Below are 27,400 nucleotides of genomic sequence, written 5' to 3'. Positions count from 1 at the left end.
TACTAAGTAAGAAGAATATTTTAATATATGTAAATAGGTATTTTATTTAGAAAGGATAAAAAAAGAAACGAAATTATTTATTTTGATTTTTTTTATTCAGGGAATCTTTACAAAATTCTACGGCACTTATCAATAAAGTAATTGTATTAAAACGGTAAGTACAATGTTGCTATAGAACAAGTTGTATCAATTTTTATTCTTTACAGCAGAAATGTAAGTATTTGTATAAATTAAAATCTTTTTGGAATCATGAGCACTCATGGTTTATACATTGTATAGATAGGTAGGTAAGATAGATAGGTGTACTAAGTTCCTTGCTACATAATATTATAACCTTACTCGGAGTGTAGAATTGAAAAGTACCTAGCCTACCCTATGCGTAAGTTTTTATTTATAAGCCAGTTATTTTAGTAATTATGCCTTCAAAGCATAGGTACCTGAGTTTTTATTCTGTATGATGATGTAGGTCTATTGACAAAAAAAAACAGTCAGACAGAAGCCGGCCAACAGTGTGATTCTCTATTTTTCCCCTTTTCCCCATACCTACTGATAAATAAAACCCTAAAAACCGCGGAATTTTTGAATTCCGGAAGTATGTGTACGACATACACGTCGTTGCACCGATGGATTAAAAACCAGATCTCTTCCTCGTTGAGTGATCTCTTCCCTTTAACTTCCATTGACTCCCTTTAAAAAAATAAGGTTGTGTTTGAACGCAACATTATTTTTTATAAATACTAATACTTACCTTAAATAAACTATTTAGGGACGCGAAAAAATTACATTTATTAAGTACTTAGATCTCGTACGTTCGTTAAATAACTCTATAAGAAGGTAGGTAGGTACTTATTCAAACGGTCATGGCGCGGTGCGTGTCGTGGGGGTATAGATATATTTATTCAGTAGTTTTGGTCCCGCCTTGCTCTATCTACCTGATTGGGAAAACGTATTTTTTATTTGTAAGGCAATATGACCATTCAGTTATATAAGAATTTATTAGACAACAATCAAAAATAGTGTATTAGGTAATAGTTTTATTATTACCCTGAGGTATACAAGAACTCGATAGGTACTGGTTCAGCTAAGGCATTGGGAGATGCTTGAGATCAGACTATGAATTTTGTGGGACAAGTGATTTTTGAGTACTTTACCAAATCAAATGTCAAATCAATAATCAAAATAAACAATCCTACTGCGTGCTCAAATATTTTAGCTAAATGTCAGTTAATATTTCTATTCCGTAATACTTACAATTTGTTGCTGTGTACTAGAACTTGTAGGTATTTAAAAAAATGTATTCACTATGTTAATAGATACAACTTGCCTTTAAACATTAATTGGTATATTTTATTGAAGTTATTATATTTATGTTTTAAAATTGGTTAATAATCAAAATTTTCTTGTTTTACAATTCTTTATCGTTCCTTAATGTAATATATCATGTAAATATCATTCTAAAAGCAGTTCTTAAATTTATTTACTTTTTGCTAATTAAATAAGTACAACACTTTTATAAACGTAATATTTAAGACATTTCTAAGAACATTTTTGCTTTAACCTTGTTAATATAACTAATTATGTAAAGATTAAAGAGCGATATGTTTGCTGGACACCTATATAAGAAACAGAAATAATATTTTATAAAAACGATAAATACAGAATAAATATTATGAGCGAATGTCTACACCTCATATTTTTACCAATATCAGATGGCCAATCACTGCTTTCATTTTTTTTGTTTTTAGTTCTTTTGGATAAGTGGCAGGCTCTAGCACCAATCAAAAATCAATAGTGATTTTAATAGTGATAGTGTTGACGAAAATTTTGCTTTGTCAGCAGCAATTCGAATCAGTTACTTGTATCAGAAATGCGTACCTATGTGTCTCTGTTGATGCCGAGTAGGATAGTGTGTACATACTACGAAATCATGTTTTTTGATTTCCAAGACAGACATTGGCATAAATATTCAATGGGTAATGATGTTTTTATTACAAAAGTATCCTTGTATTTCGTACACAAAGATCGATGAACATTTTACACATTCAACGGAAAGTGAGTTCTAAAATTTCAGCAAAAGCGTCTTCGAGATGGAGCGTACAACGTCATCTTGCTAGTGGTTTCTACTGGTACTTAATCCAGCGTGTTTTGTTTTTAGGACGTCAAGAGTACGCTTTGCATTTAAATATCAAATTCGATAGTATGTTTGCTTCTAGCTTGATTCCAGTCAAGTAGTCCCTTAGTAACTTCCGTGAACCTGTCAGAACGGTGGGCACCGACGGATGAATTTGGGACCTCTTTCTTCTTCTATACTAGGATTAAAACATCTTTCAATGCTTCTCGCAAAAAATAAGTATAGTTTTTAATATTTACTTATCGAATCACAATAAATGTAATTATGCGTCAGAATAAAATATGCTAAGAATCTACTCATTACCTAGCCTCTGAAAAAATGCAAAATGTTTAGTTAGTATTATTTTAATAGATTTCTTCTAATAACAGAACATTCACTTTTATTACTTAGGTACCTACTAATATTGTTTGCAGTAGTTGGATTTATTGCGGTTAATTATGGCTGGTCAATATAATGTTAATTGCGAACAAATTATAAAAAAAAAACATCTTATATGTGAAAACGATAGCTTAGGAAAATCTGTCATTTTATTTTTTTACAATAAATATAACGTATCAATATAAAAACCAATGTATTTTAAGACTACATTAACGTTAAACAGGGTGAATAGAACTCAGGGGATGAGAGGAAAACAAAGATTGAGATATGAACGCAGTAGGTAATATCGTAAACAGGGGCCTTATTCTCTAACCCGCACATTATTTTGACAGTGCGTAACAAGCACGTAACACAACGCATCATGTTTAGGACTATAGAAATTTGGCTTACAGAATACCATTCCACGCACATTTCTCGAAGATAACATGACACGGCCGCGTTACGCGTTTACACTATCATACACAATAAGGGCCCAGAGTAATGTTTCTATAACGTCAAATAAAAATCTTAAAATGTTTGTCGTTTAGTACCTAGAATTCAGTCCGTTATTTATGATAAAATTCCAATTTCAAATATTTTTTTACACCCATAGAGTTCTATGTGACCCGGTTTACCGATACCTTATTTTTAAAATAACAATTTAAATGGCGCCGATCCGGGTTACTATAACATTTATAACTAAATAACAACTAAGGACTTATATTTTATTTCTTTTCTATATGCTACTGTTATTGGTCGTCAAAAAGGTAAAGCTAGTAAGTATATTTTAATAGTGAAACGTACACATAAACATGCAAATTTTTCTATTAATTATTTATTATTCTCTACAGTAGTTGATTTATGTACTATCGGTATAAAGTACTTAATTATAGATATTACATAGGGACTTTTTGGAAAGTAGACTCATAAACCTTTGATAAATTTATAAACATTTTATTGCTAAATCAGATATGGGGTGTACGGGAACCCAATTACATATTCGGGACCCAAGCTAACTCCACATGTACGTGGTGTACCCTACTAGCTAACAGGCGAGGCTATGGCCCACCAAACTTATAGGTACAGAACTAAAGTGTTTAACTTATAGTCTAAATATAGCCTGACCAGGAAAATCAAAAACCTGCTTAGGAGAAACCATTTTTCTTTTTAAGGTTAACGTTTTCAGTACTCACAAGAAATTATTCCGTTGTTTACCACAATATGGCGGGGTTTTTTATTTTCCTAGAAAAATTATACCTAAGTACATCATATGATAAGTTGAGAAAACTTTATCTCAGTAGTGGGATATCTATTTCTATAAATAAATTAACCTATATATGATTTAAAACCGACTGATTTGGTCATAATAGATACAAATTATAAACATAGGTATCTGTAGATATATCAATATCGATGAGTAAAGCCAGCACTTTAAGTAAATTGATTAATGTAATATTATTAATTTTGGAAAAGATTGAATTGACATACTTTAGTAACAGTTATAAAGCAAAATCGAAAATATCAGATAACAATGTTTAGGTTTAAAAAACATTTACATAATTACGATAAGGGTTTTAAAGCATGTTCATATTTTAAATCACTTAGTACCTAGGTTTGTATATTGTATATTAATTAATGTTTTTAAACTAAGTATTTCTATTTTAATACTTTAGCAAATTCTACAACGATTTTGATTCTACTCTAATAGTGTGATTAATATGATGCATGATGTGACCGGGATCTAAGTAAACATTTACACTTACTAACATGTCATATATTAATTAAAGCTTGGAAATAAGTAATTATAAAAACAGTTGTCAACACTTAGGCACTCATGAGATTGCATTTTCATTAAAGAATTTTGTGCACTCATAATAAGTATACGATAAGAGTACGAAGTTCAATTATTACAATTACATTATATAATATTTGATTATTATGGTATTATTATATTATAATCGAGAGGTTTGAATCGAAGTAAGTTTAGCCGCGGTCTTGTGCTGTGACGGCTTGATTTTTTTTTTAATGTTTGTCGTCGCAATCAGTATAGATCTGCGTAGTTACATATATAACTAAAATGGCAGCAGTTTTGATGTAAAGCAGAATCCCATGTGAGAGTACCCATGACATGAGTGAGGATCATGCACAGTCCAGGGGAATTGTTAGTAACTTGTCTTTACCGGAAAAGGGATTGAGAGAGTCATGGCACATTTGGATCTACAGTGATTGTTTAAAAATAGGTCTTATGTCATTTTTGCCTTCGCTAGGTTAAATTCCATACTACCAATGACACATTTATTTAGAATTATGTTTTACGATGTTATATGTAACATATACCATTTGGATAGTGTTTGGTACTAGGATTATTAGATCTTTGTATACAGACATGGCTTTTTTTATCACCCTATGGCGACAACAAATGGCGTAAAAGTTTAGGTAAGTATACGGGAAATTACAAACCCCTGAACAGATTAAGATGACATGTTACAGAGATAGTTTAAACCTAAGTAAGGGATGTTAATAAATTTAAGTCAAATGATTTTAGTGGTGGATTTTGAATGTAGGTATAATATATTTATGTTTTCTTGAGAGGCTGATGTATGAAATAAAAGTAGGGCCCTGGAGAGATGCGAAATTATAGACGTTAATGGACAAGAACGGTCATGAATTTATATTATTAATTTCCAAGAAATTGCAGTAAGGAATGGAAGTAAACCGATAAATAAATTTTCTTGAAATGTATGGAAAAGCTGTGTCCGATAAATTAATTTAAGATCGAATGGGTTAAGATATAGATGTTTTACGTTAACTTTTCATAGAATCAAATAGGAGGCAAAAGTAAATTATTACACTGATTATGCTATAATTTACTATGGGAATCGTTTAACCCGTTGACTTTTACAATTCACAATAATTAAAACATCTCAAAGAAACTGAAAACGATAAAATGACCAACTTTGATTACCTAATTAAAACCTACATTTCTTACGATTGGTCTAATCGTGGTTCTAATGATTAGGGTGTTGTGTTTCCATATGATTTTATATGGAAAATGAGTTAACAAATAGGACACTACTAAATTACCATACAATTACGAACCTTTGCAGCTGTTTTCCATCTGTTAAATATAGTTTTCCACCATGTCTCATATAAAAGCTATTTTATTATATTAAATTTATAAAAACATGTCTGGATAACTTTTGTGTAAGAACTGGTCCCGAAAAGCGGTTCACGAATTTGAGTCACAATAAATGGGTTTTCGCCATGGTTACAAACGGTGACCACAAACTAGTCGGATGATAATAAACGTGCCGAATCCCTATGATCAGTGTTATAATAAAACATTTGTGTCTGGATTATATTCACCTAACAATGCCAAAATCAAAATACGATACGATTTAGCAGTCTTTTATGTAATGTTATATTTGTATACTACTTACCTATTCAATTACTTAAACTAGACAAACATCGATTTATCGCAACATGGATTTATCGCAAAAAATATTAACGCAATTTCGTGATAATATTCCCGTTTTGTAGCTTACCTATGTAATCAATTTAAATGACGTTATCACAGTTTTAAACGTCCAATGTAGGTCGCAAAGACGAATTTAACGCGGGAATAATTATTTCACCAGGTAGGTATAAAATAGGTACATAATATACTATACCACCGCGCCGGTTCAATTAATGAACCTTTTAACTGCATTGCAACCTACCTTCATCCCTAAAATTTTCGATGGTTTATACTCTAATAGCTTTATCTTACTGGAGAGTATTTTGACAACTGCTGCTATAATATACCTGTACAATATACGTATTGGAATTGCAAAAAAGAGGTTTATACGTCTTGACTAGAACAATTGTGCGCATCAAACACTCTAGGTGGAACTTCTTCGTATGGCGTCACTTGCGCAGAAGCCAGTTCTCGAGCCACGCGCTCCGCTGCGCCCATCACTCGTAGCAAGTTTAGACCAGCTAGTTTGCGCAGATCCTCTATGCTCCAACCTTCTTCCATCAACTCGGCAAATAGCAAAGGATATGATGATACATCTTCTAATCCTTGGGGGGTACTGGAATAATAATGCTCGTTATTAATCTGTATTCGCTTCACCTTACCCTTATTTCTCTAATTAGGTATACTCACTAATTTATTCCGTCATAACCAGCCCCCAATCCTACACTGTCCACTCCCGCCACATCTCGGATATGATTGATATGCGCTGCAATATAATAAAGAAAAAGTTTTAAAAATTCTGTTTCATTAAAATACCAACGTACTTAAAATATCTATATTGAACAAAAGGTACACACCTATGGCGTCTTGGACCGTTGCAGTTTCCTTGCAAGTGAGGAATGTTGAGTAAAAATTTACCATAATGAGTCCTTTGTTGGCAGCGAGTAATCGCAGCACAGTATCGGGCACATTACGAGTCACATTGCAGAGGGCACGCGCGGAGGAATGAGAGAACAGAACAGGTGCACGGGACGCAGCTAATGCATCCCGCATCGTTCGCTCAGATACATGTGACAAATCCACTAACATACCCAGCCGATTCATTTCTTTTACTACGACCTGAGGAATGAAAATAAACGACACAGTTCATCCAAAAAAGCTTTTTTTTTATGTAATTCAAGATGTTAAAATAGTCATGTGCATGGAATATATTTATTCCCGAAATTTATTGCGGTTTATTGTATTTTCATTTTACCCCACGTTCGAAGACGTGGTCAAGGGTGGTGCCTTCATGGTCAAGGGGTGGACTTAGGTGAAGGTCGTCTAAAAAGCTAAAGTTACAATATCTACTTATATTTTACAACTAGCTTTTGCCCGCGGCTCCGCTCGCGTTATAAAGTTTTTATGGCTAAAGTTTTCCGTTCAAGTTCAAAGTCACGCTATATATCTTCCCGGGAGCCTATGTTCTTCCCAGGGTCTCAAACTGTCTCCATGCCAAATTTCATTTTAATACGTAGGGTAGTTTTTGAGTTTAGCACGTTCAGGCAGAAGATGCAGCTGGGGACTTTATTTTATAATATATTTTTGTAGAACTTTTTAAGAGGAACAATCCCGTCATACTTCATTGTTGCATAACTTTAACCGTTTACGCAGGCCACGCAACGGAAGCTCTCAAAACTAATATTTTTTCCGCGTTTTAACTAATAATTTTTGCAACATGTTTCGTTACTGCTCCGCTCCTATTGGTCATAGCGTGATGATATATAGCTTATAGCACTCCAAGAACAAAGGGCTATCCAACACAAAAAGATTTTTTCAGTTGGAACCGTTATTTCCTGAGATTAGCCATTACTGCTCCGCTCCTATTAGTCATAGTGTGATGATATGTAGCCTATAGCACTTCGGAAACAAAGGGCTATCCAACACAAAAATATTTTTTCAGTTGGAACCGATAGTTCCTGAGATTAGCCATTACTGCTCCGCTCCTATAGGGTATAGCGTGATGATATATAGCCTATAGCACTCCACGAACAAAGGGCTATCCAACGCAAAAATAATTTTTCGGTTTCGACCGGTAGTTCCTGAGATTAGCGCGTTCTTTTTGAGCCGCGGGCAATAGCTAGTAGATAATATAAAGAAAAAAATGCCGGTGACGATTTTACAGTTAGTCCGCCTCGTGACCACGAAGACTGCAAAATCTTCGAAACCGCGTCGGGAGATTATTAAAATACATTCAAACCGCCATAAAATCAGAGAACTAGTTTTACATACATGTTTAACATTCGCGTAACCTAAGAAATTATTATGGTCGAGTGTACCTATTTATTTCATCATCATCATCATCAGCCCGTTGCAGTCCACTACTGGACCTCACTAACATCCTAATAGGCCTCATATCTATGTTTTAAAACGTTTGTTTTTGATTAAGATGAATTATTGAATTGTAGGTGGAGTATCGTTTTAAATGAGGAACGAATGAATTAAACGTTTTAATTAGTTTATTTGTGGACTGCCATACAATAGGCAAGAAGTATTATTTTACGATGCGTAAGTTAATTGTCAATTTATGGAACTCTTACAGAGATATACTGCCATCACCCTCTCGAGAGAGGCCAAACGACTTCAATGGCCACAGATTGTAGTAATTATTTACATAATGCTAACTACTGTTCACCCGCTAAACAAACGTGGTAGAAGAGTTATTCGTGTCTTATTGCTGCCAAAGTTCTATGAGTATTGTTTAAAATAGTACATGAATAAGTAAATTACATAATCGGTGAGGGATTTCAATTCCGTAAATGTAGAGTGCTTTTGTTCGAAACACGAAGTCACGGATTCAAATTGCTCCCTACTTATTGTACACCGACATCAAGTAGAACATTTTCCGTGTAGAAGCTGAGTGATGCTAACATGTGCTTGCGTTACACGCAGTGAGTAGTTTTAACAAAGGAAAGTATTTTGAAAAGTATGCAGGTAAACAAAGAAACCCTACCGCACAAGCAGCTGGAGTTCATACAAAGCAAAATATTGCAATGCGCCGTGCGGCTAGGATATTTGTACTTGTAGAATATTTAACGTTCGAAACCACACAAATATAATGTGTCTTATTCAATACCTCTGTTTATCAAACAAATATGAAGATTATATGGTATTAAAATAACTCGTAGAACTTGCAAGCGTGTGTTATAAGTTCGTAAGTGATAATTTATTTAATATTTTTTTATTTTATTCAGACATTTCTGCTGTATCTATTATTTTATCATTGTCAGTCGTGAGTCAGATGCGATTTCCTATTATTGAATTTGTGCATGTTCGTTGGAATTGCTAGACGTATATGTGAATCCTATTTCCGTTACATCACAGGGAACATTACACTATAATAGGAATATCACCTTTCCAAAAGGAGTTAATCCTCCGCGTGAAGACGTATCCGTTCGGTCTGTGGTAGCGCATTCGGCCCAAGGTGTGTCGCATGTAGACGTGAGTGTCATGTATCGGACGCCCACTTGAAACAGGGTCCTCAGCACACCGAGCGAACCTCCGATAGCATGGCCGCCTTCGACACCGATTAGCGAACATAACCGATGGTTAGCGTGCGCCGATATAATGTCTGTTGAAAATGATTTTGTAATTAAAAATAATATAATCATCGGATTATAGAAGATAATTTTGAACATCATCAACATATAAGTATCTACGTATCAAATTTTTATGTAGCTTTATGAAAATTTTTAACTTTAGGCGGTAAATATGCTCTATCAAAATACCCAGGGTTATGCATAGACAGAAACAGAACTTATGTGCATAATTTTAGAAAGAGAAAAAGTATGTTCTTATTTAAATTAAAATTAAACTTTATATATATTTTTTCTTAAATTATGCAAGACTGTATCAAAGTTTGAATCATTTTGCTGGCACGTAGATTTTTATTGTATACGCAGACAGAAAAATAAGCAAGTATATTATTATTTAATTTTAAAAGTAGTATTGGATTAGCCTCCGGGTTATATACTCTAAATTAATCGGTTAGGGGTATAATTGTAAAAGCTTGTTTACCATCAGCAGAGGTACAAAACGTTAACTGTGGGTGATACTTGTCAGTGAGTCTTTGTATGAGGTCAATTTGCTCGAACGTCAGTTGCACGGCGTCCCGATGCTGGGCGTCACACGGCACGTACGCCGCCCAGAACTGACGGAAAATGCATGAAGTTATGTACTTGACATATTGTTGATTAAAAATCATGCACGAACGACTATACATATCCGTTCACGTATAGGGATACAGTTCAATATTATAATTTCCCTATTTCTACTCGTTATATAGCTACCAATGCAGGGGTTTTGTTTTTTTTACTGGTGATATCTGTTGAGGTTTGCATAGACAAATACAAAGCCTTTTTTATAATGTAATATAAACTGGCCGCGTAATAGTATGTATCTTTTTGAATTGGTGTATTTGGAATAACATAACAATTTACTGTTACTAAGCAATGTGTGCTAGTCTAATACGGTTGTCTAACGTGTTAACTCTATTAAAAATATAAGTTCCTATTCGACGGAAAACCTTGTTTATTTTCCACACTTTGCAAGGGCGACTCGAAGCCCAAGAATATCTGCATCGAACATGTAACTTTTTTTTTATTGATATAAATCAGTCAAGTGATATTTTATTATATGTACAATATTTCTCATTTAATTTTACTTAGCAGTAAGTATGTAATAACTTATGATAAAATATTTACAACGATAACACAAGTTATTAAATGGATATACCTGAGCCGCAATTCTTCCTTGCTTTAGTCTTGGCAAATCGGTGTGACTCCATGAGCTCGTAGCCCATGGAGATATCGTTCTCAAGTCCTCGTCGAAACTATATGGTTGCATAAAAATAAAGAGAATCAGATATTAAAACACGTAGGTACGTAAGAAAAATAAAACGCGGCAAGCATTCATAACCGAATCGAATCTCGAACCGCAGGCGCGGCGTGGTAAACGACTTGGCGCTCCGCCAAACTGTCCGTCAACATTAATCTAAAAGAGGGAAATAATATAAATTTGTGTATTGCAGAAAACTTACAAAAGGAAGTTATAATATGTCGCTAATTAACCAGGCGATCCGCAGTACACCTATAGGGCATAACTCACCTGAAATCTTTTATCTTGTTGTGTAAAAATTTTCTTATATTCCAAGGTAAGTCATTGTGGCCGTCTACTAAAGGCGTGTCATGTAATAATCTCTCAGCGAGCCGCAGTCGTTCGTGCAGGGGAGCCCCGGGCGGCGCGCGCAGCGCCAACGGCCCGGCGACGCAGGCCGTGCCCGCCACCAGCACCAGGATCGCCACACAGCACCAACGGCGATGCCATACTGATAAGCCTAATTAATTATAATCGTTATTATTGAATTGAAACCTACAGAGAGTTTCCTATGAAAACATGTAATCATAATAAGTGTACTAAGATAAAACTATAGGTGCATGATACTGATACATATGAAAATTAGACGCAAAAAAGATCTCAGCCTTCTTCGTCTAGTTAGCATCAACGAAACATACGATACGAAAGTAAATGGAATATTTTAAAAGAAAATGTGACTCCACAGATATGATCGGTCTTCGCTTATTCCGTTATAGTTACAATCAAAGTTTTTGCCAACATATAAAAAGTAAAAAAAACGATTTAGGTCACAGCAATCACTCGTTACGAAGCTTCCGATAATCTCCCTGTCAAACGCAAGCTCATTCGATCACCATGGATGCAGCCGTGCTTACAACTTTGTAAACTAAAAACTGTTATAAACGAGATGGAAAAGAGTGTCCAAACAATTATTTTGTGATTTTAAAGGTTTTTGTGAATAAAACGAAAAACTTTATCTATTTTAAAATTATTAATAAACAATCGACTAGAATTGAAACAGAAAAAACAGTGAAGAAAGATATCAATCACTGTTTCATTCCATATAATATGTTTTTTGTCCATAACAATGTTACTATACCCGGTTTGGTAATAAAATGTGGTTGGTACTTATAGGCTAGATTAGGCTTAGCTATCGCAGAAAATGCAAAGCGGGATCTTGACACGGACAAAGCCGCGGACAGAAGCTAGTACTAAACTGTAATCATATTGTTACTAACGAGAGGAATTTCCGGTGGTAGTGGAACTGTGGCTGGTGGTAGATGTCGTTCCAGCTGATAGCCATTGTGGTGACTTGCAAGCACTGCAAGCGATTGGTTGAGTTCCTTGCGTACGCTCAGTAACGTCCGGAGCTGGAGCCGCGAGTTTCTTGCTCTTAAAAAAATTAAAGGTACATAATATGATAAAAGTTAGATCAAAGTAAAATTTTGTCGAAATATAAAAAATATTAGCTCACTATTAAACTTCTATCACGATAGTGCTTACCAGGGATGTTGCGAACGCAGAATATGAGACATCTGTGGATTTTGATGGGTTCACATCAGTGGATGCGGATGTTACGATTTTGTAAGAGATTTTTAATTTTTACGTGAAAAATTTAAATTATCGGTGTCCGGTACAAATTTCCTAATCTACACAGACATAGTACACAAATGAAACACTAAAGTGACTTCACATCTTTGTGCATATTATTGGCTGATCGAAGCAAGTTTTTCAACCGATATTACATAAACTGGAAAAAAAACGACAATCCCATCCATAAAATAATTCCTTTGATTAATGCGGATGCGGAAAATTTACAACAAAATTAATGCGAAAGGCCCATGCGGGCGGATGCGGATATCAATATCAGTAATATTTCTAGTACTTAAGGTGGGGTAAACAAATATAAGAATAAAATCGTAATTATAAACAATTGCTAACACCAAAAATATTTTTTAATTAAGTCATTTGCGATATTTTGAGGCAAAATAATGCAATTTTAGACAAACATAATATTATTTATTGTCATTTATTACTTAAGACCAGTTTAGAGATTTAAAGTAATATTTTAAACATTAACTTCATTTATAAACGGCCGGTGTGGCGTTGGCACGTATTGAATTGGTTTCAGTAGTTCGCACAAGATGGAGGACCAACAAACTCTCCAAGCCCTGATTAAATTTGTATCCGGTAAATTTTTCGCAAAGTGAACAATAACTTGTTCAGTTTCCTCAAATTTAACAATTCCAATGTTATTAAATTGATTTGGGTTTCTGCATGATCTTATTATTTATATTTATTAAAGATTTTCTTTGTTTCTAAGTAAATGTATATTATATATTTTTAAATTTACTATTTAACAATCAATCCATTCTATAATTGTATCTATTCAGCCTTTAGTAGAATATTTTTATTACTTAGTATAAATGAATATAAATAGCATTTATATAGAGACTTACTTGTGAGTCATAGAACAATGGTGGCACTCTGGTCTGGTTAGGATCACATGTGCAATGAGCGTTTGCACTCCTTGGGCCGTTTAACATCAACACGTCCGCGTCTATAAATGTTTGCACGTCATTATTAACTAAATCACTCCGAGTGCTCCTCGGCTCTATTGTGTTCTCTTCTCGTGTCCAATCCTCCGCTAATCTGTCTCTTAGCCTTTCACTAATTGGAAAATCATTATATGACATCTGTCTTCTTATAGTTCTACAACGACTCTTATTATCTAAAGTAGAAAACTTTGTGGTTTCTAAAACTGGAGAATTTCTATTTATTAATTCATCGTTATTATCAAAACTTCTCATTTTTACCATTCTTTGGTTGGCCCTTCTATTTATATCTGCGTTGCAATCCCGAAGTCGATCAAAACACTGATCGACGTTACCAGAAAAGTTAGCATACGTTGAAACTTTATGTTTCATGTTGTCATCTTTTGTTTGAAAACCTGAAGCTACGAAAACATTATTTTGACTATTAACTCTCCTTTGCGGCTTATCTGCCAGCGACAACATTGACACTTTCTTGAGAGAGTTCGAAGAACCTGATGCTATATCGGTTAGTTGTACTGCATTCTGATGTTTTTTCGATATCGCGTCTCCGCCTATCTTTTTTAAATTTGATAACTTCCTTTTTATTTTTTTCACAAGAGTATTTCTTGGATCATACGAAATCAATTGTTTTGAAATGTAGTTTGACATCCCGACTGTTTTGTTTTTATTATACTTCCTATCAAGACTACGATGCGAGCCAACATTAAGCAGGCTCCGACCAGTGTCGCGTTTAATCCTTTCTAAATCGTAAATATTGAGCGTATGTCGCTGATCAGAAGTATCTCGGTGGCAATTCACATAATTATTTTGTTGAACATTACAATTACAAACCAAATCAAAATCATGTTTCGATATCTGTTCGTTTAAACACTGGCGCTGCGCGGCAAGTGCTAGACAGGCTTCACAATCAACGCCAAGCAAGAGTTCGAGACTAGTGTTTTTTATGAAGCCATCGCTGAATGTGCGCGAACGAAAATGTGCTGTATGTTGTCCGAAACGTGAATCAAATTCAGATGTTTGTGGTCCGGCGCTGGTGTCAGCTGGGCTGCTGGCTTCGCCATCCACCATAGTAGCAGCATCGCGGTTCACTTGGATGACACGCGGCTGTCTAAACACCCGGCTATCGCTTCTAATGGAACTTCGAGATGGTGATGGTGATGGCCGCTTAAAACTGTCAACTTGGATCATGTCTCTCTTTTCAGTTGACGACTAACAAAACAACTGTAAAAAAATAAACATATTAAACTTAATTATTACGATTTTGTTGTGTACTTAATTTTTATTTTAGTTTGGCTAAGTTAGATGTTACATTATTGGTTAGCTTAAATAGTAACTTACAGTGCCTATAGGATGGAAAAAGTGCTACATCCAGGGACTACAATGACAGTACACATCCAACCGGATTTGCAAACCCTGAAGTACAATAATCGAACTTATGAGTAGTGCAAGCGTGTCGTATCGGTCGGACGCAAAATCCGCGCCTTCGTTAAGTACAGTGTGGCTGGACCGTGTCAAGAAGGTATGATGCCCACTCATTTTTGAAATTGAGTGTCATATTTTGCTCAATAGTTTCACTATATATTATCAACGGCAGCATAGATTTAAGAATATCCGGCCTCTCCAGTTGTACTATGTTCTTACAGTTACAACCGAGGTTAATTACCTCACTTAGCAATTTTTTCTTTCGTGTTGCTAATAGTTTCGTATAATTTTATACGTAGTTCTTTATATCTGGCCTCGCCAGTAGTAATTTGTAAATGTCCCTATAACAGCTTAATTACCTTTTTAGCACATTTTTATCTTTCTCTTTGCTAAAGGGAGAAGTGAACAATAATTTATTCCCAACTTCTCTTAAGTATTTATTTTCACTATTTGATTAATTTCTTTGCGGGTTAATACAACGTAGACATTCCCTGAGACTCACAGAGTTTCAAGGTTTTGTGTTATTGAAAAATGTATAAAAATAATTTTAATTTACCAAATAGAAACATTTTATAAATATATAATAGAGGTACTGGGTATCTTGTATGCTTGTTACATTATAATGGTACGAGGTTATTTTTAGTTTGAAGAATATCACGTCTATGTAGAATATAGCTAGTATATTACGTCTCAATGGTCTCAATATGCTAAGTATTTTATAAAGTAAGTACCTATTTATTGTTTTTTCTAGAAATTAGCAAAAAATTAATAAGGTAATAAAATAAACTGTAATAAATTATAAACATATGTTATGTTGGTCCGGTCATTTTATTTTTTTAAACACATCCTAATAAGCGTGTTATAATGCAAAAATTTGCATAGATATGTTTAAACATGTACACATGTATAGTTTATACTTCAGGTATTTTGTAAAAATAACAATTGTACTAAAAACGGATTACCATAAACGTACCAACATAAATAACCGCATACATCCGGCACTTTTATAAATCTCGTTTATCCGTACACAGAGAATGTTATTCAGAAATGAACCTAACTAGAGTAATCTTTTCTTTTATTCCGTGAGGCAGTGAGATCACTCAAATATTTTATTTATTATTTAGTTGTTCACAAGACATCTGTAGACATCGGCAGCATACGTGCGTTTATTCAATTTGATAATGGAATATTGACTCATGGGTATTGGCACATGTTCCGTAGTCCATACTATAATCTGATTTATTTATAAATAAAAAAGTAGAATCTACAACATAAATATTACTTTATTCGAAAATAATAGTTTGTATAGCTATCAAGAATAAAAATAAATAATGAATTATTGTAAAATTTTCATAGATAACAATCGGAAAGCATCACGAAGTTTATATCTTGAACAAAAGATCAGTATCGTATTTCAGTGTTCGGCTTTCAATAACTATTGATAGATCGAGAAGTTGGACGGATAACACGGAGGTGCTCAACCGAGTTTAATAAGTTCGTTGTGGCAGGACCGGTAATATAATATAAATAGGTGATATAAAGTCGGTTTTTCCATGAGCAGCAAAAGTAACAATTAAAGTAAAAGCCATAAGAATTGCCGCTCACCAAACGTCGTTAAAGTAAAAACCATATAAGATGCCACAACCGGAATAATTCAGGAAAAGGTGCAGTAAACGTCACTGTTACTTTTCAAGAAAAAGCGTAAACATACTTAACTTTAACATAAATTCAACTTATTATAATTAAAGGAAATTTATAAAATGGTTTTTATGAAGGTTTGTAAATTGGTACAGGTGCGGGTAGTGATTTTTTTAATAGCGTCGTGTCATAACTTACATTGTTTTATTTAGATCCTCCACCAAATTTCACCGTGACAAATACAATTTGAATTTTGACTCCTATTGTATAATCACCACATTCTAATTCGCATCATGTGACGAGATCAGATAAACAGTCATTTTTGTTATATGTGTGATTTACCTATGAAGTGGTAAGTAAAGAAGACGAATAATAGTTTTTCTCTATACACCTATTAGTTTAATTTGCATACTTCAACGTCGACGTCAAATAATTACGTCGTTATAGACGGAATTATAAAAGTTCCGCTATATCTCGCCAGGTGTCCCAAGGCGTCGTTTTCAGTGAAATTATGGGGACGTACTGAGGAATAAAATTAAAGCGCGGCGCGCCGAGAATCGTCTTACATTTTATTCAAAAGTCAGTTTGTGTGGCTTATCTCTATTGGAAATCGTATTATAAGATCATAAATAATATGTTTTATAGCAGATATAAGGTTAATAAATACTAGAAATTACGTAGGATAGGATAATAAGATGAAATCCTGCAAATACGATAATTCAATCATATAAAAAGTGATTTTAATTTATGAGGAAGCAATAGGTCATGTCATATAAGAAGTATTAATATTACAATGGTTCTTCATTTAAAATACAGAATAAATAAAGTACATACTATAATCTGATTTATTTATAAAGTAAGTAGTAAAGCGTGTTATATAAATTGTAAGTTTATATAACACGCTTTACTAGATATAGAATCTTACATCTGTTAAGATAGGTGAGACTTTTAGGATTACGTCAGATCACTCTTATTCATAAGCTTTTGTTAGTTGCCGTCAGCTGGTATCTCGGAAGATTGACAGTCTTTAGTAGCGTGGCGGATGGTGAGCAGGCCGTAAACCGTGAGGGATTGTCGCAGAAGACAGATATTGTTGCACAAATATTTGTAAGTATTTTTGGAGAATATTTTCTGATATTCTATTTGATCTATCTGATTATTATGAAATATATTTTAATATATTTCTTGATGATAACTAATACTATTGTTATATTTGGTGAGTTTTTACCATTTTTAGGTATTTATAATATTACGCAAAATTAATGCAAAAAGGAAATAAATGTCTTTAATTAGTAATGAACTACCTACAATACACAGATAACAAGTTTTAGCACACGTGTTATTACTGTCTTTTAGATAGACTTACATTGTTTGGATGTATCTTGTACATCGTTCCATTAACAGAATAATAGAAATATCAACAGGACGAGAAATGCGGCAAAGATTTCTTAGGACATAAGCGGTCATTTGTAACAGGTCGAGAAAAATGCTCACTCATCCAGAAAAAATAATGGAGAGTGGCAAATATATAATATTATATGTTTCAATAGGAATTGAAGATAGCGTAAACGTTTTACTTAGTATTTTATCTTATACTATCATATATAAAATCAATAATAGTAAAGTTATTTGTCTATGTATTCACTTTAGTTATCTTCTGCACATAACAAAAATTCATTGATTGATTTATTAGAAACTTAGGTATTTCCAATTAGCAGTCTTTTCTATATTTATATGGTTGTTTACACATCATTGGTTTTTTGTGTTTGCTCCGACTAAATAGCTGAATTCTAAACGAATTTTGTTGGGGCTTTAGATAACTTGGCGTAGCTCTTCTCTTATAAAATGTTTTTCATATTCGCACAGAATACATAAAAATATTTAAAATTTTATCCACATTGTCTCATGTCTACATTGACCGAAGGTAGACTGCTAGAGTCAATATCTCTAGCATTATTTCTATCCCTATAGATACTTATATTATTGTAATAAAGTTTAAACCAATTAAAAAATATTGAGAAAATATTTGACTTTTTCTAGCTATTCTTTAAATTTGATTTCAGGAAAAGTCTTTAACGCGCGTGGAGCCGTAAAAAAAAGCAGCATTATGTCTTATAATTTACGGCTACTTAGGTAGCCGTAAATTATAAGGTAGGCTTTTCACAACGAAGGCAAATATTTTTTCTATACTGTCTGCTAATTGGTAGATAGCACATAAGTATATATCGATGGCAAATTGTAATTATACTTTATAACATTTACTTACACGCTCAATATGCAAAACTAAATATTAGGTATATCCCTGATATTATAGACCTATCTATTCATGTTATGCATACATAATATAATATACATAGGGCTATAGGTACATGTTAATTATGTGGGCTATAGATGCATTTATATTGGCAGATTGAAGATATTGGCGTTTTTAGTCACCGCGATCGATCACGGGCATTGAGCGAGGGAATAACATAAAGCTTTTACCAATGCGGCCGTGTATGGCTCAGGAAGTGAAGGAACCGTGGATTGTTAACAAAGAGAAATATTGTTGATTGCATAATTTTTTACAGCCAATTGATTGGTAGAAGTTGATTATAATTTAATAATATACTTAATATAGAAAATTATCTGTATTGAATTCAATAGGGAATTGACTTAAAGCAGTATGAAGTGTTTTCCCTGGCACGTCGGCTGCCCTATCTAAAAAAGCTCTTATTATTACAATCCTAAAATATTTTTAAAATGAATATATATACTTAATAATAAATCATAACCTAGAAAAGGGGGCTTCTCCGAAGAATAATATTATTATATCATCGCAAACTACTTACGCCGAATATAATTTGTCATTTTTACCTATATGACAATGGTTTATTTATTGAGCGAGGTAATAAAGTCTGCTGGTATTTGACGCAGTATGAATAATATATAATAAATAAATTTTAAAAAGTTCTATACAGAAATCGTGAAGTATGTTTTTAGCGTGTTTGCGACTGATAAATAATATTTATAAAGTTTGTATGTAGAGAGTAATAAATGCCGAAATATTGAATAAAGTCTATTCTTACGCAGATAATAGTTTTGAATTGTTGAGTCTTTTAAAGCTAAAAATCGATGACGTGAGATGGTTATGCCGTGACAGGTGACACAATTATGCCGAGACGTTCGATACCGGATATACACAGGCTGATCCGGGCACGCAGATACACTTACGTAGGCCTTTATGGTAGGGTATGCACTCTGTGTACGGTGGCCGCTATCCGGGTGGATATAAACAGCTGTAGAGACTGATTTTTTGTATTTTATCATACTATAGTAGTGGTTTATAAAGGGTTCTAGGTACTTATAATGTTGTAGGAAAAATATATTTGATTTTCGACGATTATATTATTTTATAAATTGATCGTATTACCGCCCTAATAGCGAAACCTTTCAGAATTATCAAGTAACAGTTCTAACAAGTGCATATTCACTGCAGTTTACAATTCACATTATGATATTTTTGAATTGTATTGTCTAGTTTACCTACTCCTGATCTCATCGCATTGCATGGTTCTCTCTTTACGAATATATAGCGATACAGACATGAGTCCTCGTGTCCGACTAAAACAGTGTGTGCGTGTGTGTGCCAAATAGTGTGCAGTAATCCAAATATGCCGTGCATTATAAAAATATTGAAGTGATTAATTTACAGGTGCCCACTAAGCTCAGGAACACGCTCTAAATAGTATATATGTTTCTCGATGATGGCATCTCTGCTCATAAGTACTTCCATTTAACACAAGATGACGCTACTATATAGTTATTATTGTAGAGCATCCGAAATAACGTAGATTTTGCTCCATCTGCATGTTGTTTAAAATATAGCCAATGGGCAAAGTAGTTATTATATATGCTCTAAGTATTGTTTGGGATTAATAATACCGTATGTGATATAAATACCGACGTCCAATCGATATTTTAGGTAAGTTAATCCTGCATTGAAACAGTATAATTTAAGGTGGAATAATGAGACGAAAGGCACCGTTAAGTAGTCAGTCTACGACTCACGCACATCAATGAGGCCAATATGACCATTTATATAAATAGAAACTTAACTTTCCAACTCCACTACATGATACGTAAATAATGTTCTAATAAAGGTTTACCTTGTTTGGTTTGCAGGTTTGCACGTATCATAACACAACATTCTATGTATTTTAAACTAACAGCGCCTGAAAGGTGATGACCTGAAAGGTCAGGCGACCCTGGCCGCGTAAATACAAATTACAAAGGTACAAGAACAGAGGGGTGCCACAGAGAAGTCCATAGTCTGCTATGTATTATCTCACAATAATCTAAAAGTTAAAAGTTGTAATAGTTTATCTGTATCTTCAAGTAATACATGTAGTGTAGTATCTTAAGCTAGAATGAAATTTAGGATTTCGAAGCATATATATACCTATATATAATATTTCAGTACATAGAACACATAGAATACGTGTAGTGTTCACGTCAATCTAGCGTAATCGCATTTGTTACGCGGCTGCGTCACGCAAGTTATGCCTGTGCTGCATCGGCCTTTATATTTTTGTGGCCGGGATGAACTCAGTGATATTGTATGACAGCGGACAAAATTTGCCAAAGCATTATTGATCATATGCAGATACGACTACAGCTCTCTATAAACATACAGCATTCAGTTTCAGGATTTCTCTGGAAACAATTATGTTTTTATTGAGGGCCCTATGTAGTGTTAAAATTATCATCTGTTGGCTGAGAAGTATCGCAAGCAGCCAGATCAGTTTTCTCCCGACGCGCGCAATTTGTATAATAATTTCTTATAATGAGTTATATTGTTTAGTATCGAGCTTACAAAAGGGAGATGCAGTGTAGGCTGGCCCCTCACGAAATGGACCGACGACCTGGCGAGGGTCGCCGGAGTTCGATGAATGAGGGCGGCCCAGAACCGGTCCCTATGGCGCTCAATGGGGGAGGCCCATGTCCAGCAGTGGACGATTCCCGACTGAAATGGTGATGTATCGAGCTAATTTTATAATTTATAGCTACATCAAATTGATTTTAATGTAAATTGTATATCTTTTTATATAGTTATATATTGTTTTTACTCTAAATTTCCGTAACGCCAAGGTTATGGAAGCTTAAAGTTCAAATTTGCGATGAAATTTTGCTTGTGATATTGTCCTGAAATAACTTTCATGACCGCACAAATATTTCTCTTGGCAGAATTATAGCATCATAAAGTATGTAATTGTTTAACTTTGTGTACAGGCGGTAAATTAGCTTAATCATTACTCTAATGACTTGCGATTATGAAATTCTGGTGTAAACTATTTGAAAGCCTAGATAATTTGTTTTGCTACATGTACTGCTTGTTATTAAAATATCTATAAAATGTATGTTTTGGAATTTGAAATTCTATTCGCTACCACTTCACTATAATGTAGATGCATTCCCTAAAATTTTATTTACGGTATGTTTTGAAGTTACCTAACATCAAATTCATACTTACTTTACGGATATTATAAGATATTTCGAGTTATAAATCCGGTTGATACTACAAAATGATATTGAAAAAGTATAAATATGCCATACTCTAACAAATGAAAAAAGTGTTCCGTTATTTCACTACATTGTGTAAAGGAAATAGCTTATTTAAACCAGTACGAACACAAAAGACAGTTATTTTTTTTAACACTATATGCGTGGTGTATGCAAAGGTCGCAATAGAGATGATTTAAAATCTTTATTGTTAATTACGCGTGTTAATAGACTGTCTTTTATATATGAAAAATTATTGATATAAAATCCATATAGAGTTGCCGGTAGACATACTCGTAGTGACATATTATTCTTTGATGACCTTTGATGTAGTTTTCATAGTTGGACTATAAGTAGGTACGCATTTTTATAATATATCTTAATTCGTATTATGTTAGTAGTGAATAATACTTTTTCTTCTCTAACTCTCGACTAATATATTATACCCTTTGAAAAAAATACTATTCCACTAGTGACTAAACCGCATGTTAGTGTGATTTCAAAACCTTGGCAAAATCGGCTGGTAAAAATGATGAAAAATATGGTATGGATGGTGGTGGTGATGGATGATGTAAATTAGTTATAAGTGCTACGACATTATATTCTATATATGATTACATTAATAAATAGGATAATGGTAAAATTTCGAAAAAAGCAATAGAAGATTGCAATCGATTTGCGAGATGGTGTCGACGAAACTGTTGTGCGGCGGTTTTGAAATCAACAATTTGTTTATATTTATTTGGTGTTGTTTATTTGGTATTTGTCCAAAATCCAAATTCAATAATCAAGTCATTCAATAATCCGCAATATCAATTAAGTTAACTTACTTATCTGTGTTTATTCAATGCTTATAGGTAGTACTTTAAATAGCTCTACGTAATATTTTAGTGCGTAATTATTTTGTAACTATCTCTTAAGTGCAACGAATAGCTCTCATTTAGCCAAAATTTTCCAGTCTTTTTGTGCAGTTATGTAAATGAGAACATAAATTCATGCGCATTTAATCAGCATATTGGGGCTATTCATAAACCTTGCGGCAAACAAAGAAAATGGTTGCCTAAACTACGAAAAGATTTATGATTCGCCACGGACTGAAGACTTTGTACTTACGTACCTCTATAGGTACATGCCTATAATATTATTATTACGAGGTAGGAGAGAGCCATTTTAATGATCACTTAAGGAAGTAATATAGGTATTTCGTACTTATCTCTATTGAAACCAACATGGTTTTTAGCAAATTTTATCTGTTCAATTGTCACATAAAACATACGCGATGTAAGACCTAACAAAATTAGTGCCTGAACGACGTGAAAATAACAATTCTGTAAGAGAAAAATTTTAATTTACTCCAACGCATATAACATTTTACAACCTAAAATTAAGATGAAGCCGAATAACCTTTTTTACATTTAACATTGCCATTAGATGCTATAAAAAGTACCTATATACATAAAAACAACTAATACGAATTGTTTCTGATTCTTAATTTAATTTCACTCAGTTATATGAAATGGTAATGCATACGAATTATAATCGTTTAAAATACTATGAAACAATACCATATATATACGTCAACTACGTTATTAGTAGTAGGTACACGAGTTTGTGGATAATTAGTGCTTCCGTCCATGCCTATAAATGTACGAGCTTTTCAGAATACCTGACAGATATGTCGGACAAAGCGTACTCTCATTTGGAGAGGATTATTCTTGTTCATTAACAGCGGCGCATTAATGATCGTCAATAATGGCTCATATAAATTACTGTTTCGATATCTGTATATGAGCTCGTTTCACGCGAATAACACGCACTTTAAATAAAGTATTCATGAGGCCGCAATTTGAATGATGAAAATCAGGTTTTTAACGTTTTACGTGAAGTCGTACTGAGTCCACGAGAGTTTTATTTTAGTGAGTGGTGAGCCAGGTTGCAGACAGTTTTGTCTAAAGGATGAATAGGCTGATTCGGCCAGGTGGTATCGCTGGCTTATAGAAAACCGGCGTGAAGTGGCAGGTTTGTTTGGGTTTGGTAAGGTCAGTAAAATTGCCGGTGGACCAAAAATTTACAACTTTCCAATCTCAATTACTTTCGTCATAAATCAGTCCTGTGACAATGTTCATAGATGAATGTGGTTAGTTACTTATTATCAGATATCTTACTGCTCGTTTTCTTACCTGCTGCTATAAAAATAGTTTATTTAAGAGAAACTAGGAAGGTATTCGTTCACCCTTGAGCAAATGGCTAGGTTGCTTGCGGTTCATTTTATAGTACTGCTTATTCTAGTTATATTGCGCTTGGTGAATGAGTTTTGGCTCCGAGCAAATTCCGGGTGAAAGAATTAGCAACGGAGTATGGTTGAGTGCAATTTTGTATAACCAGTGTTTAGACCTACGCGCTAATTCGGGCAACGCCAGCACGTAAGAAAAAAAGTTATGTTCATTATACGGTAACTACTAAATGTTTAGTTATAGCTAATCCTTATTTAAATAATTAATTATTTATAAAAGATTATATTTCAAACTCTTGTGACCCCAAGAGTTATTAAAAAGAAAACATTTTGGTTATAAATATTTAATGTAAATAGTGTCCGCGCATTCTTACAACTGATAGTGAACCCTACTCGTATTCTCAGCAATTTATCTTAAGAATGCATTTATTTATCTTTAGATTGAACATAATTTTCGATTTAATTTAAGATACTGCTTCAAATATACTGTAATATTGCGCTTATGTATTATGTATACCACGGAAATAAATTGCGTTTTCAATAGCGTAATTTAAAATATTATTACTCGAAATAAAACCTGCAACTATGTTTTCAATTTTCATAATAAGTAATGGCTTTGTTTCTCATACATTTCGTATCGGCATTTCGTTGAATATCCATATACAGAGTGTAAAATGACAGCGTGTCCAACTGAAGCAGTGCTATAGAGGATCTCAATGTAGATCGATTTAACCCCTATGTATGTTGCGCGAAATTGCATAGATTAAAATTTATTTAGATTTGTGTAATTTTTTTTATGAAAGTCGACTTTACCAGCAAATATCTTAATTAAAGTTAAACTATTTGATCTATAGTCGTGTTTTTTTTCTCAAATAAGAAAAATAGTTGATTTTTCTAATGAATATGACAGTTAGAATTAATATTTCATGAATTTAGAAATATCTTAATTTACGAAATACCGAGTCTAACTATTTCTCTTATTTGATTAAAAAAATCACTACTGTGGACCCAATAATTTAGTTTTAATTACGAAATTTAGTGATAAGGCCGATTTTTATAAAAAAAAAAATACATTTTTACTTTATATTCCGGGGTAGAATTTCATATATTATTTGTAAAAGTATAAACAACCCAGGCGTCTTATTATCATAAATAGTTCATATAACACAAAAAAACACACTTATATTTGTTATGTCTTATCGCCAAACTATTTAACGCAAAGGTCATAAAAACTTTAAGCTCTCTATGGATGTAGATAGGTCTTTACTTTTCGTTTCCTTTGAGCGTGAGTTGGAACAAAATGTTTTTTTTACACACTACACGTAGTGAACTTATAATACAATAGTAAGTTGAGTGTGATTTCTTTTAGATTGGCCATTTCCCCCGTATGACCATCTCACTCGATTTGATATTATAGTAAGTAGACATATTTGTAAATAGCTTTTTAATGAATAAGGAATTAAGTAGATCGGTATGTTTTAATTCCACAATAGTTTAATTAAAAATGGCTGTACAGTATATATAGCCTTTGTATGTACTAATTTTAATGTCATTTTTTTATTTTCATATCAAGAGTAAAAAAATACACTACTTATAACCATAATATTACGAATGGGGTATCAACAATAGTCCTAATAACATAGATGTAAATTAATGTACTTCATATTATTAGTCTACTTTATAGTACTCAATAGTTATCAATTAATTGAATTTCTACATTCTATAAGAATAACATAACTTAATGTTGTTGAAATCTGGAATAATCTGAAATATTTACTAAGTAACTTGGCACTGATTAGGCAATCATACAATCGCAAGATATAATAATTGAGTACAATGTATTAGAAATTCAAGACCGCTCTATAAAATTAGCTAGTATTTATTAATAGAAAATTAAATAAAAAAATCCTTTTCTCACTTTACCTATAAGCTTTAGATTATTTTTCCCTTTATGTTCAGTTATTATATATACAATCAAAATGCAACACATCATTTATGCAGTACTTAAATATGCATAATATATGAATAAAATGGTTATTAAATCTCGGTGAATTCGGGATTATACTAGTCAAATAGGGATGTGTGATATAAAATAACTTAAATAAAACATTTTTTCAGCATGTATTTTTTAGAATACCACTAAAAAAATTCAATTAGTAATTGAAAATAAAAGAAATTAACAGGTATACGTAACACGGCTATTATTTTCTTTCAGACAATAGTGAAGGATTTACTTTTAAATGGTTCGATTATAAATTAAAGTATTTCTAAATATGTAAATTAAAACTATTGATTTAATCAATCAATGCAATACTTACATAAGTATAAATTGATTGTAGTATCACAGGAAAAGTTGGATGTAAATTATTTGTTCCACAGGTGCTTTCCATGATATTTTAATACGGCATTAACCTCGTGATCGAAGCACAGCGAGGGCACTATTAATAGCATGCTTTTAATAGTGTAACTATATTATGGTAAATCACAGGTACGGGTGAAAGGGTCCCCGTGATCTGCGCCGGCTACGGACGTGCTACGCGTGCTTGTACATACAAAGCCGCTACGAGCTGCATAAGCGCGGAGCGAGCGGCCGGGACGAGCGCGTGGGTCGCACTGGCTCCGCTCGCCGCTCCTACCGAATAATCCATACCCGAGAGGCGAGGAGGCTGTATTTACCGGACCGAAGGGCGGTCGGGCAAGCTAGCTCGGGCTGCCCTCGCATGCCTGGCAGCCGCGCCGCCGCCGCCGCCGCTACCGCCCGCCGTCATTGCGTTCCATGGGTACGCGTTTTGCTTTTCTTGATGTTGACACAATTCATACTACGTGGTCTTCAGTTCAAAGTAAATGTAAATATCGATCAAAACATGGGTAACTTATGTCCTAAATATAAATTAATACGAATTGTATGTTTTATGGGTACCTGACAGGCAAAATACACAGGTACTGGAGTGGAGGAGTGGAGGAGTTCTGATGCAGGCAATAGAAGAAGTAGAAACTCTAAAAATGTACTGATTTATAATCTGTATTCATATAAATAATATTAACTGCCAGCAAGTGGGAGTGGATAGAATTTGGAAAGCTTTGATTTGTGCTTTATAATAAGGCTTTAGGCGGCGTTCAAAAATGGTTAAGGCGTGAAATTAGTTTGCCCGCGCAAGTTTCTTGTTCTCTGT

General features: G+C 33.6%; 1 protein-coding gene across 1 annotated transcript; it reads right to left on the bottom strand.

Annotated features, from left to right (window-relative positions):
- Positions 1-104: 104 nt before the first annotated feature.
- Positions 105-26,842, bottom strand: LOC115446018. Its single transcript, XM_030172559.2, has 10 exons — positions 26,546-26,842; positions 13,298-14,614; positions 12,077-12,230; positions 11,091-11,319; positions 10,719-10,815; positions 10,002-10,134; positions 9,338-9,555; positions 6,803-7,064; positions 6,636-6,711; positions 105-6,561 (listed from the first exon to the last, which is right to left on the bottom strand). The coding sequence occupies exons 2-10, from the start codon at positions 14,579-14,581 to the stop codon at positions 6,330-6,332; spliced, it is 2,685 nt and encodes an 894-aa protein (XP_030028419.1). The 5' UTR covers positions 14,582-14,614; positions 26,546-26,842; the 3' UTR covers positions 105-6,329.
- Positions 26,843-27,400: the final 558 nt, after the last annotated feature.

Source organism: Manduca sexta, chromosome 23 (genome assembly GCF_014839805.1).
Source record: "Manduca sexta isolate Smith_Timp_Sample1 chromosome 23, JHU_Msex_v1.0, whole genome shotgun sequence".
NCBI classification, from domain to species: Eukaryota; Metazoa; Arthropoda; class Insecta; order Lepidoptera; family Sphingidae; genus Manduca; species Manduca sexta.
The sequence above is the reverse complement of the archived record's forward strand: the minus strand, read 5'-3'. Positions and strand labels throughout refer to the sequence as shown.

What these genes read in the sequence shown, in the direction of transcription:
- LOC115446018 (XM_030172559.2), bottom strand. Translation starts at nt 14,581, where the DNA reads ATGATCCAAGTTGACAGTTTTAAGCGGCCATCACCATCACCATCTCGA. An exon ending in GATTAACTCCTTTTGGAAAG is followed by an intron (nt 7,065 to 9,337) that starts GTGATATTCCTA and finishes TTCATTCCTCAG; the next exon opens with GTCGTAGTAAAAGAAATGAA. An exon ending in GGTTATGACGGAATAAATTA is followed by an intron (nt 6,562 to 6,635) that starts GTGAGTATACCT and finishes TTATTATTCCAG; the next exon opens with TACCCCCCAAGGATTAGAAG.